This window comes from Onychostruthus taczanowskii, unplaced genomic scaffold (assembly GCF_017590055.1).
Source record: "Onychostruthus taczanowskii isolate IOZ18803 unplaced genomic scaffold, ASM1759005v1 scaffold30, whole genome shotgun sequence".
Classification (NCBI taxonomy): Eukaryota; Metazoa; Chordata; class Aves; order Passeriformes; family Passeridae; genus Onychostruthus; species Onychostruthus taczanowskii.
The window spans coordinates 6,214,687-6,228,407 of NW_024500350.1; the positions used below are offsets into that span (position 1 = coordinate 6,214,687).

The following is a 13,721-nucleotide window of genomic DNA, read 5'->3' on the forward strand; positions in this document are numbered from 1 at the left end:
CAAACTCCACTCCAGGTCCCAAAATCTGCCCGGGCTATTCCGGCGGCGCCTTCTCAAAGCCGTTACTTTTCCCTTCCCTCCTTCCCCTGCCTTTCAGTGCTGTGTGAGACCCAAACAATATGATTTTATTTTAGGATCCTTTCCGTTTTTAGAAATAAATCAAATGAGTTTTCCCTTTCTGCAGCTGTAATTCACCCACATTGTTGCATTGGAGCTTATTATCTCATTTACATTTTTAAGAGCTTTTCAAAGTGTAGGATATCTGGGCTGGAAAGCAAAACATTTGATTTCTTTGTTCTCTGGCCAACACAAAGCACTTCCAAGGTCAGGTATGGTGTAGACATTCAACAGCAAACATGTTTACATGGCATTTGAAAGCCCGTTTAACTGAAAAAAAAAAATATTGTCTTTATAAGAGTGATGCAAGGCAGCTTAGCACAGATGAGGGATGGGAATTCATCCGAACCTGGAAAAATTTAACTAAATAAGTTAAGTGTTGTTTTCTGTTCAAGGGGAAAAAAAGCCTCTGATGCTTAAAAATTGGCCTGGATTTTTATTTTTAATCCCTTTTTCTTCATCTCGGCAGTTATTAATCATAGGCCCTGCTGCTCTTTGGGCAAAATGTGACACTTTGAAGCAGAATTAAAACTGCATTTCTAAACAAAACAAAACATTGTTTAATTTTACAAAAGAGATGTTCTGGGGTGTACCTGGGGTAAGTCCTCCGCTGTTTTTAAGAGTGTTCTACATGGCAAAAGCTTCCCTGTCTGAATCAGAGAAAGATCTGAGGTTCTGGTAGCTTCAGGGATTGCCAGCAGCATTCAGGCTCTGGCCACTGCATGTGAGGCTTTTTGACTACAGAGAGAATTTCCAGTGTGATCTTAAAGGTGCATTATTCCTGACATCTCTCATGATCCTGCCTAGAAAATTAAAATCACGGGCAACAAACTTGTCTACTTCTAATTGCTATTTTCAGGGTTAATCCCATGCAGGAATCTACAGTAACTGTGAGGTTTTGGTGTTACTTTTTCATTCTGGCACGGCTTTGATCAAATGCTGAACTTTCAGTTTTACTTTTTTTGCCATTGTGCTGATACAATATCTGGAGTAGTCAAATGAACATTAATTACTCATGGAATTTATACAGCACAGGAATAGTCCAAAAAGGGTCCAGTAAAGGTATTTGTGATTGATCCAAGGAGTTAGAGCCGAGTTGTTTTTTTGCCATCCCAATACAAAACCTGCCAAGAGCCAGTTATGATGTGATTGGAAAAATCTGGGAGTTCATGCAGTAAATTCTGGTTTGGACAAATGGTGAATGGATAACTGGAAGAGTTGTTAGTTTGCTGTACTTACATGCTACAGTAAAAATACCTTCTTTCTAAATTTAAATTTAAGACATTTTCTGCTTTCCTAATGAAATAAAACACGTGTGCTCTGTGCTGGCAAACACTGTCTAAAGTAGGTGAACCTAACAAAGGCTGTGTTATCTGAATTTCCCAAATTAAATGACTTTCAGATGCATTGCAAGCCCTCAGATTTAAAGGAACCTCTCGTTTTAACCTCTGCAGAGGAAGTTTTTTGTAAAGAGTAGATGTAAAAATGGAGAAGGGAAGGAAGGAATGAGCAGGGCACCAGTTCTCTTTGCCACCATGGGGCTGCTGTCCTGTGCAGGAACAGTCTGAGATCCAGTTTTGTACTCAGGACCTGCAGATGGGGGTGATAGAAATCTGTTTTCTGGCACAAACACATATATATGGACTCACATGTATTTAAACATTTAAATGCTATCTCTTGGCCAACTTCAAAGTCCTGTGAAAGGGTCAGACTTGCTCTTGAGCACAAGGGAAGGATGAGTGATGTGTGATGAGGTTTCTTCCCTGCTTATTTTTCACCACTTGGGCTGGAAAAGCTGATCCTGAAAGAACAGGAGAAGATGGGTCATACTTTGTAGTTTATCCAAAATGTGCTCCAGGAATGTTCCTGAGAGTCATCCTGGGTTGTTTATGAATGGACACTCTGGGGTTATGGCAGGATTTTTGTCTAATTAATTGGGTTTTTGGTGATCTTCCTGGTATGTGGAATGACCCTGCTCCTTTTTGCATATCTACACTGCTCATTTTAGCTTTTATGTTTGTTTGTGTTTTACCTCACAAGATAGATGTACAGAAAGCAAACAAAAAGCCTACAGTTCACATATAATTCCCACATATATTTCATTATATTAATGCAAATTCCTGGTACTGCAAGACTTGTTGAGTATTGAAGAAGAGTTATGTATTCAAAGCCTGGATTTCAACATTTCTCAGAAGCTCTGATAGCATAAAAGTCCCTGGGCAGATTTGAAGTTCATGCTTGGGTCTGGTTACAATTTTTGGCATCAGAACATGTAACAGTCTTACAGCTATAAGACTTTAAAGTTAATGCCTGGCATCACTTCAAAACAGCGTTCAAGATCTATCAAAAGTAGTCCTCTTATCTTATCTCAATAGCAATTTTATCCTGTAAATTATTGGAGAGTGGAGGATTTTGGTGCTGTGGAAAAGAGCAAGGCATTTTTGCTGTTAAATCTTTGCACCACGAGGAGTTTTAATGATCCTGAGTTGTGCACAGGTACCCTGGGCTGCTGGAAGCAAACACAAACCATATGGCAGGTCCTGCAAAGCTCCCTGAGTCCGTGGGGTTGTTGGTCTCTCCTCTCAAGGGAAAGGCAGGGGCACCAAGGGAGGTTTAGGTTGGATATCAAGAAAAATTTCTTCACTGAAAGTATGGTCAAGAACTGGAGCTGCCCAGGGAAGTGGTGGAGTCACCATCCCTGAAATGTTCAAAAACAAGTGAACGTGGCATTTCGTGATACGATTTAGTGACCATTGTAGGGTTGGTCAGAGGTTGGACTCGATGATCTGGGAGGACTTTTCCAGCCTTAATGATTCTGTAATTGCAGGGTGCTCTGCAGAAGGCCTCTGTGCAGCTCAGCTTTTTTAAAAGCAGCACTGGAGGCTCCTTCAGTGGCATTTGCAGCACGAGCCCATTCCCGGGTCCAGCCCCGTGCTGCTTTTCTGATGGGTATCAATGCCCCAATTTCCTGCCATACAAAAGATAACTCAAAATATTCCCTTTCTGCAGCCACAGCCGCCTCTGTGTTGGTGTCAATCCCCCATCCACATTGTGCACTTTGCTTGGAGTCAGCACTTGCAGTTAACAATGCCTTTATTCAAGCTGACAACATCCCTAAGCTTTTAGTAAATGTGTAAGTAAATGTTAAGCGTGTATTCAAACATCCAACAATGAGGAGGAAACTTTCAAAACAAACAGAAAAAAATCTTTGAAACTTTGTATTGTTTGTTTGGTGTGTATCTGTTAGAAATAACACAGACTATCAGTTCCTTGGGGCACGCTGTTCCTTTGTTAAGCATGTAACAAAAAGATCAAGGCTCTGAGTGACTGCTGGAATAAAAATAAATGTATAAGGAGAACAATCATGACAAAATAAATTTGTCGATGCATTTTACGAGCTTGGTTTAGGAGTGATTACTTCTGAACTAAATAAGGATTGGGTAGTTGTGGTAAAGTGACACGATCATATTATTCCTTTTATTTATTGCCATTTATATTTCATTTGTAAATCACGTGCTAGATTTGACTACAGGGCAGGAGGGGAGCCCCTCATCTCGGCCAGCATCCCACTTCAGTAATATGGAATACATTTCCACTCCAAATTCCAGACATTGTTTTCCAGAGAGAGGATTATTCTGGCTTAAAGAAAAAAAACTCTTGGTACACTGCAAAACTGCTCCTAGGAAGCTCAGGTTGTGCAGATAGGACGACAACAAAAACATGGGACATTTGCAAATGCAAATGTTGCAATATTTCCATTTGACTTCCAACCTTTGAGAGTATTTCTTACATTTTTAGGATGGATGGTCTATAAGAAGATATAAAAATAATACATTTTTAGGATGAGTAGCCTATAACAAGATAAGACTTTTAAGATGTAACTACTCTTGTTCAGTCAAAGTTCAAAGTTACTGTGCAAAGTAACTTTTCTGAGTGGCCAGACTGCCTCTGTCATGCCTCAGCACCAAGTCCAGCTGGACTCACAGTGCTCCACGCTCTTCCCCAGCCCATGGAAGACGTGACCTGGAAGTTTTGCTGCCGTTCCATGTTTCTCACGTGTGTTTTGCATCCCTTGCTGTCGTTCCAGGCCTTGCAGGACGAGGTGGAGAATTACCGTGGGCAGATCTATGATGCTCAGAGGAGGCTCCAGCGCAACGAGCTGAAGGCCCAGGAGCAGGTACTGCTGGGTGCTGTCCCCACCCCTTGAGCAAGGAGGTGCAATGGTTAAAAATAATCTCTTCCTTCAAAGCAAAAGCACATATTTTCCTGCAAAATTCTCAGCTAGCTTTCTTTGCTGTTTTGTTGGTAATAAAAGAGAATTAAACTGTCTGAACCCTTCAGGCAAATACTTATCTGCTGCTCTCTATTGCAAGTTGGTATTTCAGCTATTCTAGCTGTTAAATGATGCATTTATTTTGAACTGACTGTTTGCAACTGACTGTAGAGTTTTAATAAAGGTTTCTGAGACTATTCGAACCTGTTCTTTAATGGTTTGTATGAAGAGAAGTAAAATTGGACAAAGCTAAAAATAATCTTTAGTCCTGATCTTCTGCAATCATTGTCCAAACATGTCTGTAAACAGTTTCAGATGATTAATAGTGCTAAATTTTTTCTGGACACTTACAGTGAAGTCAGAGATTATTTAGTGTGCTTCGAGCAAAATAGTGTGGTGTTTACAGTGTTGGAACAGAAAGTCAATGATCTGCATTCAAACACGATTAAATTGAAATATTCAAGAGAATATGCAGGTGATGAATGCCTGAATCAGATAGGAATTTATGTATTCCTAATACAAATAAGGTTTTGAAGCATTTGAGAACTTTATTTGGTGCTGAGTAAACAGTATCAACAGCATATGTCCTACATAAAGCATTTCTAACTCTATACCTGCAGGAATAATCGCTTGGGGTGGGTATAGAAGATTAATAATCATTAATTTCAAATATGTTTTCCTCAGTTTTGCCATCCTACCGGCACATGGGAATTCTCTGTCATCCTTGGTGTTTAATTGATGTATTTCCTCTCTGGAGTGTCAGTGATGAGCAGTTCCCTTCTGTCCCCGCTCTGCCTCCCAAACCCAGATGCTGGGCCAGGCTCATCCTGAGCTGCAGTGCCTGCAGCACTGGAGGACTTTGGTGTAGTGAGTGAGCTGGCCTGCAAGCATTGCATTTTGGCTTCAGAGTCTCCTGGAAAAGAAGGAGGAAACTTAGCTCTTTAAAGCATGGCTGTCCCTCCCAGGGAACAGCACTGGCTGCATGCTGTGAGGGATGTCCTCTTCCAAATGTTTTCTTTTTTTATGTTTTTCTTTAGTCTCTGCCACTGCTATTTGGCTTGCTTTTTTTTTTTTTTTTTCCTGACCCATTTTGAGAAGAATCCAGAAGAAGAAATAAAAAGTGACTCGTGAAATACAGAGGTAGAAGGCTGCACATTCACAGGGTGAAGGATCCAGAAGAAGAAATAAAAAGTGACTCATGAAATACAGAGGTAGAAGGCTGCACATTCACAGGGTGCCTTCAAGGTTTCCTCCTACATGAGCATCTGCTCCAAACCAACCTACAGAACTCTCCTGTCCAGACTTAATTAATGAAGGACTAGTTCAGATGGTAACATCCTGTTCCCCGGTATAATGGAACGGGAATGTTATTTAAATCACACTGTGCTGTCCATCTTTGAGCTTGATGTGTTGGCAGATTTGGTAGAGCTCATATCCAAGTTCCTCAATGGTCTTGTCTCTGCCTTTCATCCATTGGGACTTTCTGAAGCAGCTGGAGCCACTGAAGCTGGTTTGGTTTAGGTGGCTTCAGTCTATTTTGCAGACAAACATTTTGGAAGTCGTTACTTGTCTCCTCTGTGACTGGTTAATTCATTAGTTCTGCTTATCTCTCCAGAACTAAAATGCAAAAGTGACAGGTCTGACATGTTTCCAGTTACTGGGTTTGGCCAGGCTACCTGTAAGCATGTTCATCAAGTGTTAACAGTAGTTAACAACTCATCAGCCGATCAGGGACTTAAAATATTCAGGGCAGTAACTTGCTTTCTGCTTTTACCAAATACTGTGTGAATCAAAATTGCATAAAACATGGAGATTTGTGCTGGCGCCATTACAAAAGCCACTTTTCCAAGCTTTTACATATCTATAAATAAGGAGGAGCGAGGGTTAAAGAGCTTCTGTTTCTCATTAAAAGGAAAAATCTTGTGTTTTGATTCTATAACAACAACAAACAAATGAATGAGACATGAAAAAACATTTTGTTGTGCTTTTAATTAAAACTAAAAAGCTGTTTCTCGTTATGGCTTGTTGGGTGGTATCTTAGTGCTCCATGTTGGCCGTTTTTCCAGAGCAATGTCCTCATAACTCTTCAGCCTTTAAGAGTGACTGACAGAGCCACAAAGTTTAACTCTTTGTCACAGTGACCCTCTGGTGATCACACAGGCTTAACCTTTCGTTATTATAATCATCCAGAGAGACAAACTGTCCTATAAATAAAGGGGAGAAAATACTTTGGGCTGTCAGCAAGCCCTGGGCTGCTCTGGAGGGGAGCCTGGTGCTGCGCTGGGAGAGGAGCTGTTGTTTTCATGGAGCTTTTCCATTCCCATACTCTGTGCTCTTGGATGAACTCGTGTTTACTCCTGCTTAGTTCTGCTTTCCCATTTTACAGCGTGGGTCGGTGCAATCACTTTGTGTCTGTGTTGTCTCACCAGTGGTGCCATATGGCAGCCATCTCTGGATGATGGGTTCCAATCACATTTCTCAAAAGTGCTGGCCTGAATAATTTTATCTTTTCTATAAAGGTTGTCCTGTCTCTGTCCTGGTTTTCCAGTGTAATACTGCACTTCAAGAGTGGAGTCCCAGAGCTGTATCATTCTTCAGGTCAAAATGTTGGATGTTTCCTTTAAAAACTAGATGTCCAGCATCTTGAGACATAAATAGCTGTATTCATCAAAAGTAATAAACTGGCAGTAACTATGAAAACTTTAATATATGGTTTTATATGTTGTTATTGTTGAATGTATATGGCCACAGGACTGTTAAAGCAGTCTGGGAAGGTTTCTGGCAAATTTGGGTGTGTCCAAACCATTTCCTTGCAAAGCAGCAGTGAAGTTTCTTGAATCTCAGTCCTACATAACTGTGGGACCAGCTTCCTTTCCAGTGATCCCATTGTGTTCCTGTATCATGTACATCTGGAGTGAATGTATCCCTTGGTTGTCTCTGATGTGTGCCTGGATCTAATGTGAGACAAGATTTCCTACTAAACTTTATTTCTTAAGTCCTGTGGCTTTGTGCATTTGTCAGTCATAGGTAAAAAATCTCCATTGTTCATACGGGAGGCTCTGCATCCTGTGAGTGTGTAATTAAAAATGACACACATCACCGGGAGCTTACTGAATCCAGGAATTCAGGCCTATGCCACAAGTTTTGCTGAGTTGGGGTCGGTATAAAAATTCATGGTAGTGATCTTTTTTTTTTCTATACTACCTAGATTTCTTTAGCATTCATTTAATTTCAGATTCTTTTTTGAAGGGTAATCACCCCAACTCAGTTTACTAAAAAGCTCCAAGAATCTGTCTTTTTGGAATTGCACAAAATAATTTTCTCAGAAAAAAAATCCTGTTATTTTCTTTCCTTGTTCTAATGTTTCTAACCATAGATTTGGGTTGACAATAATATAAAATTTGGGATAACAGAGAAGAAAAAGTTCCTCGTGTTTGCAAGCAACTGAAGTAGCAACACTATAGATACTCAAACCATAGGGATACCTCCAAACAGTCAAGTCATAAATAGAGTTTTAAAGGAGATTCTGAGACAGAAAATCAATTATGTTCAATTCATTAATATTGCTGAGGAAATGAAGGAGAATAGCAATGGAAGTTTTGAGCCCTTTAATTTCTTTTTCCTGAAACAGATTATAAAAAAAAGGAGAAAGGAGTTATCTGAATGAGGATGTTATAGAAGTATTTGGCATAAAATGGAGCAGCTTAGTTTAAGTGGATTTCACTCATGTTCAAATGAAAACAGGAGTGATAATTGTAAAAGAGCCTTGATTCAAAAGCATTCAGCCAGTTTTCATTTCTAATGTTTATTATCCAGACTTGCTCGATTTTTTCATGACTGCTGGATATTTACCACATTCAGCCCAACTTGCTGTTTCCATGCCAACTAAATATGTTTGTTCTCAGATGAATGCTGTGATGCATCCTTCTGAAATTTCAGTTGCTGTGTAGCACAGAGGAACTTCTAAGGTTTGCCACACCTTCTCCTTGGTGGGAATAGTGCTGCTGCCAGTGGATTTGTGGAGCTGGGAGCAAGGAACCAGTGAGACACAGATGAGCAATAGACATTTATGTCCACAGTATAAGTCCCAAGTCGTTCTTAATCTGATGGCTGGAGCACTTCAGTAATATTAGCTCTTTAGTTTAGGGCTTTTGGGCCATATTTCTTCTTAGAAATTATCTAGTAGAAGTTGTCCCTGCCCATGGTAAGGGGATTGAAATGAGATGATCTTTAAGGTCCCTTCCAACCCCAACCATTCAATGATTCTGTGATTTCTAAAGGTATCAGAGAGTTCTAAATACCATCAGATGGCAGCCTGGGGTGCCTCCCTCAAATTCCCAGACTTTCTCCAAGTGTTGTCATTCTCAGAGCATGTTACAGTCACCCAGAATCAGGCAAATAAGCTCTAGGTTAGGCTGTTTAAAAGCCCAGGTGGGCTCTGTGGCCAGCTCAAGTGAGGAGGGTGCAGGGAGCCTCTGTGTCACCAAGGCAAGGGACACTTTGGGAGCTGAGACCCAGCCAGTCAGCAGGGGCTGGAGGTGGTGATGAAATTCTGCTCTTTGCTCCACGTGCTTCAACCCACAGCACTGAAACACTTCCAGAATCTCCCCCAGAGACCCATTTGTGCTCCCACAGAAATGGGAAGCCCAGCCTGGGTGTGGAGGATCTTAAACCACAGCAGTGATTCACCAAGAGCAGCCCTTGCTGGGGCTCAGGAGCCTCTGGGCCATGGGGAAAAGAGTGAGAACCTGAAAGAAATTTCCACTGTGACTTTCAGGAACTGCACCACCAAGTTTTGTCACATTGAAATAGTTCCTGTGGTTTCTGCCTCTGACCAGCAGGATGGATGGATTTGGAGAATGGTTTTGTGCAGATCTGTGTGGCTGAGGTGGGACCTTCTGTCATCTCCATCCACTGCTCTGCTGACACCCCCAGCACTGGGGTCAGGAGGGACCTGTGTGTTTCAGCTGTTTTCCTACCATAAAACCTTGTGAAAAATGCCAACAGGCAGAGGGACAGAGCTCCCCACAGGCTGAAAATCTGATGGTTCCACATCTGCACAATAGAGGATTTCTTGTCTAACTACTTGTGGTGCAAAAATTTCAAATTTAAAGTATTTTTATTGAAAAGAGGATGTTGGAGAGCCACAGAGAAGCAGTGAAGAATGCAGTGGGAGTGGGAGCACTGCTCAGGCTGTTTGGCACCCACACACCACAGCATCAGTTCTGAGGGGGTTCTGGGTCTCTCTTCAGCCTTCCCAGTAGAGACTGGTGGGCAGGAATCACTCTGATCCTGGTTCTGTCTCTGCAAGGGACCTTTCATGGATATAGGTGCCCCATAGGTGTATGGCAATGTTGATTTCATAGAATTTTGTTTGGGTTGGAAGGGACCTTAAAGATTACCCCCTTCCATAGACCAGGTTGCTCCAAGCCCAATCTTGAACACTTCCAGGGGTGGGGCATTGTGGGCTTTGGGTACCATAAATGACCAAGAGACATTTTTTGGAGCCCAATTCTACCACTTTTACCTTAGTAGGTGTCTCAAATCCATTGATATATTCATTAATCTCTTTGATACAACAGCACCCCTCAGTTTTTAATAAAGACTGAGATTGTTAGGATAAAGCAGGATTTTGCATTTGCCACATTTTATATTTGTGTATCATTTCCTTTAATAGCAAGCTATGAAAGGGAAGAGAATTACAACGAATATACTAAATTATTCTGTGTGGCATGAGGTTTCAGATTAGCAGGAGGAGATAGAAGCTGAGATTCAAGCACAGAAAAACAGCTTTGCAGGTGGGATTTGAAAGGAGCTGGAAATCAATGGAGTTAAAAGTTCCCAGGAGCTCCATATGGCAGCAACTGCAGGAGAGGAGGCTCTCACCAACTGTGCAACTGTCAAAGGGAAGAGAGTCGAGGATAGTGGTGCATGTGTGGAAGCCAGTGATCAAATGTTAGCTCTGGTAATCAGACACAACTGGAAAACACACAAATACACACCTCCTGAACAGCATAGAATGAATTGTTGGAGCTTGGTGGCCAGCTGGAGAAAGACAGCAAACAGAAAGTACAGGACAAGTAGTTAAAAGGGAAAAGGGAATTGTCACCAAAAGAGAATAGAAGCATATGGCAGCATGCAGGAATTAGAGAGTGTTTTAAAATGTCACTTTTCTTGCTCTTTGTCTTAAAAAATAATGAATGGGAGAGACTGTCCTTTTAAGAGGGCAGTACCTCCTATTAGAGCATCTGTGGTTTGCTTACATATTATCCATGAAGGGAACTTTGCTCTTTCAGAACCTGTTAAAGTAGGACTACAGGGAACAGTGATACTGGTGCTTAATGCAGGGAATGAAAGGAGAAAGGAAATGGGGATGTCTGGAGCAGCCAGTGGATGACACAAGAACAGAGCAGCAAAACCTCATCTCCAGTCGTGCTCCCAGCAATGCCTGTTCAATTAGGAAACTGTCCCAGTCTCTTTTTTTCTAGGAGATGGAGCTAAAAAGGACTGGGAAAGACCAACTTTATGGTGATCTTTACCTTCATGTAAATTCTAAGGCCCTATTTTGCTGTCAGTTTAATCAGCACCAAATGCCATCCATGGCAGTTCCATGCAGGCAGTGCAGCCCTGTTTCTGCTGCCTGCCCATCCTTCCCAGCCCTGAGGCTCTGCGAGCCTGGCAGCTGCTTTCCCAGTTCAGACACTGGTTGGATTTTTGTTCTTGGAAATGGTGGCCATAAAAGTAGTTTCTGATTATGATCTACAGAGCTTTGCTTGTTCACAGGGTCGGTGTGAAAATGCAGATCCTGATCCTGCTGCTGCTGCTGAGCTTTGTCAGCCTGTGCTGGCCTTGGGGAGCACTCGGCACCTCCTGAACCAGGCACTGAAACCTCTCCCTGCTGAGCCACCCCGGATGGGAGGGATCCTGTGGGAGGTGGCACGTGCTGGAATGTAAAACTGAAAGGCATAAATGTGTTCCAGCAGTGGTGTCAGAGATGCTCAGAGCTTCATTTCAGACTTAATTATCCTGATAGCGCATGAGGAATGGCCAGAGGCAGAAATTAACCCCATGTGTTGGACCTGATGATCCTTGTGGGCCCCTTCCAGCCCAGAATATTCTGTGATTCTGTGTTTGGTCCAGCAGCACTGTGGAGCAGCTGGGCTGGTTTGGGTCTGGTTCTCTGGATCAGGCAGAGTCAGTGGAGTGTCCCCATCACCCTGTGGAGGGGACAGCCCTCCTGCTGCCATCCCAACCTCCTGGGCCAGCGAAGGGATGGCACTGACAGGAGCTGGGGGGAAGAGAGCTGGGGGAACAAAGATGGCATCTGCCATGAGTCATCTGGAAGGAGAAGAAAATAAGCCCAGGATCCTCCAAATCCCAGCTGGAACAATAGCAGAGCCCTGGAGAGGGGGAGGCTGAGAGAACAGCGTGAATTTTCTAGCCACAACATTCCTGGTTGTTCCGTGGTGTTGACAGTGAAAGCTTTTATTCCTCTCCAAGCCATGTAGTCCCAGGAATGCTGTTCTTGCCATATGCAGCCCACTGGTGGTTTATTTTTTTTTTTTTTTTGTTTCAAAAAGCTTCTTTTGCAGCTATGAATTATATGGACTCAGATTGCTTAACTACAATCAGAGGATTTTCCAGGTGGGAGATCTTGTTCAAGAAAAGAGAGAAGGAAACACAAGCCACTGGAGTAACAAGGCCACTTGGATACAGGTTGGGAAAAGAAAAAAATGTCCTGGAGCAGCAAACTCAGTGCCCAGCGAAGAGCTCAGCAGGGCTGGAGGTCCCCATGGGTCAGTAAAACAACAAGGCAAAAATGTCTTGGATGCTGGGATGGTTTACTGGCTACAGACAGACACACAAAGGGGACGGCTATGCCACCAATTTATCTTTTATTGGAACTGTCAGGACAGGGGAGGTGATCCAGCAGGATTTTCTCAGTGGAGAAGTGAACATGGTGTTCACTTGACGAAATAACTCGCTCAGCTGATCTCGCCCCGATGGTCGCTGTTTTCAGCTGAGCCAAAGCCGTGGGATTTATGGCATTCATTACTTTTCTTAAGAACTTGAGAACATTTGTATCGAGTTGCATGCTGTTCCTCCAAATCTGGGAGAGCCATATTTCAACAGCCTTGCACAGTGAGAGTCGAAATTCCCTCTGCCTGGAGCCAGACTGGAGAGCGGCGGATATTGGTGTTCGGTGATGTTCTGAAAAGACAAATGTGCAAACCTTGATCTTCTCTGAAACAATTGATACATCACTGGATTCTTCGTTGGGAGAAATCATTTCAGAAGATTTCAAGCTCCAGTTCAATGTTCTCTTACAACAGAGGCCAGAGGGATCTGAAATTTAAGGAAATGGCCAATTTTGGTTGGTTTGTTCCTGGGTTGGGGACATTGTTCAGCGTCCCCCAGGCCAGTTGAGGGAGGAAGGGGCACATCTGGACTCACAGAGGTTTTGTAGGAATGGAGCTGTCTTCCCTTAGACTTCAGGAGTGCTGAAAAGCAAAGGAGGAGACCCTGCAATTAGAGAGGACACAAACAACAATCATTCTTTGCATGTTGGATTGGTTTTTTGCTTGCATTTTGGTTTTTATTTTTTGGTGGATTCTTTTGGTTGTTTTTTTTTCTGTTGATTAGGGTTTTTTTAAATTGGGATGGCATTGTAATATTTTGTCCTTCACTTGCCCTTTTCACAGTGCTTTCAGAAAATTTCTTCACCTGAATGACACTGACCTATGCATTATTATTATTATTACTACTACTACTACTATTACTACTACTACTACTACTACTGCCTTCATTTAGAAGAAGGAGACTTTATTCTGAGATTAAATTATCTCCCTAAGACTGAAGGGGTTATTTTTACCTGTTTGGAACTCTCACCTGTCTTCAGATTTATTGCAGCAGATCTTTCCTGTCTCCACTCAGAGATGTTGCAGAACAGATCCATAACCTGTTTAAATAGGTTTTTTTCTCTTAACAGCATTATAGCACACAACTGTTGATATAGGAAAGGATTTAGGAGAGACAAGAAATAACTTTTCTCATCTTACTCACCCTGAAACATGGAGAAAATGTGATAACGACTAAAAGATCCTAATTATGCCTTTTGGTCACTATCCTAGTATTCCCTGGCACACATTATCCTGCATAAATATTACAGACAGGCAGAAATTAAAATACTAAAAAAGCCACAACACCCCGGTTAAGGCAACTATCTTTTGATTCTTATCTGACATAAACACAAAATTAACTTCATGCCCTTCAAGACAAGAGTTTTTTCTTAAAGGAACTTGAACAACTTTCTGCGGTCCCTTAATTTACT

The 13,721-nt window shown here is 42.1% G+C and overlaps 1 protein-coding gene across 2 annotated transcripts in view; it reads left to right on the top strand.

Moving 5' to 3' along the window:
* Positions 1-13,721, top strand: part of CEP112 (centrosomal protein 112) — a 160,191-nt gene that overhangs the window by 138,297 nt on the left and 8,173 nt on the right. For both annotated transcript variants that reach the window (XM_041409570.1, XM_041409569.1), the window contains exon 24: positions 4,205-4,294. In XM_041409570.1, the coding sequence (XP_041265504.1) occupies positions 4,205-4,294 (90 nt within the window). The remainder of the gene's footprint in view (positions 1-4,204; positions 4,295-13,721) is intronic.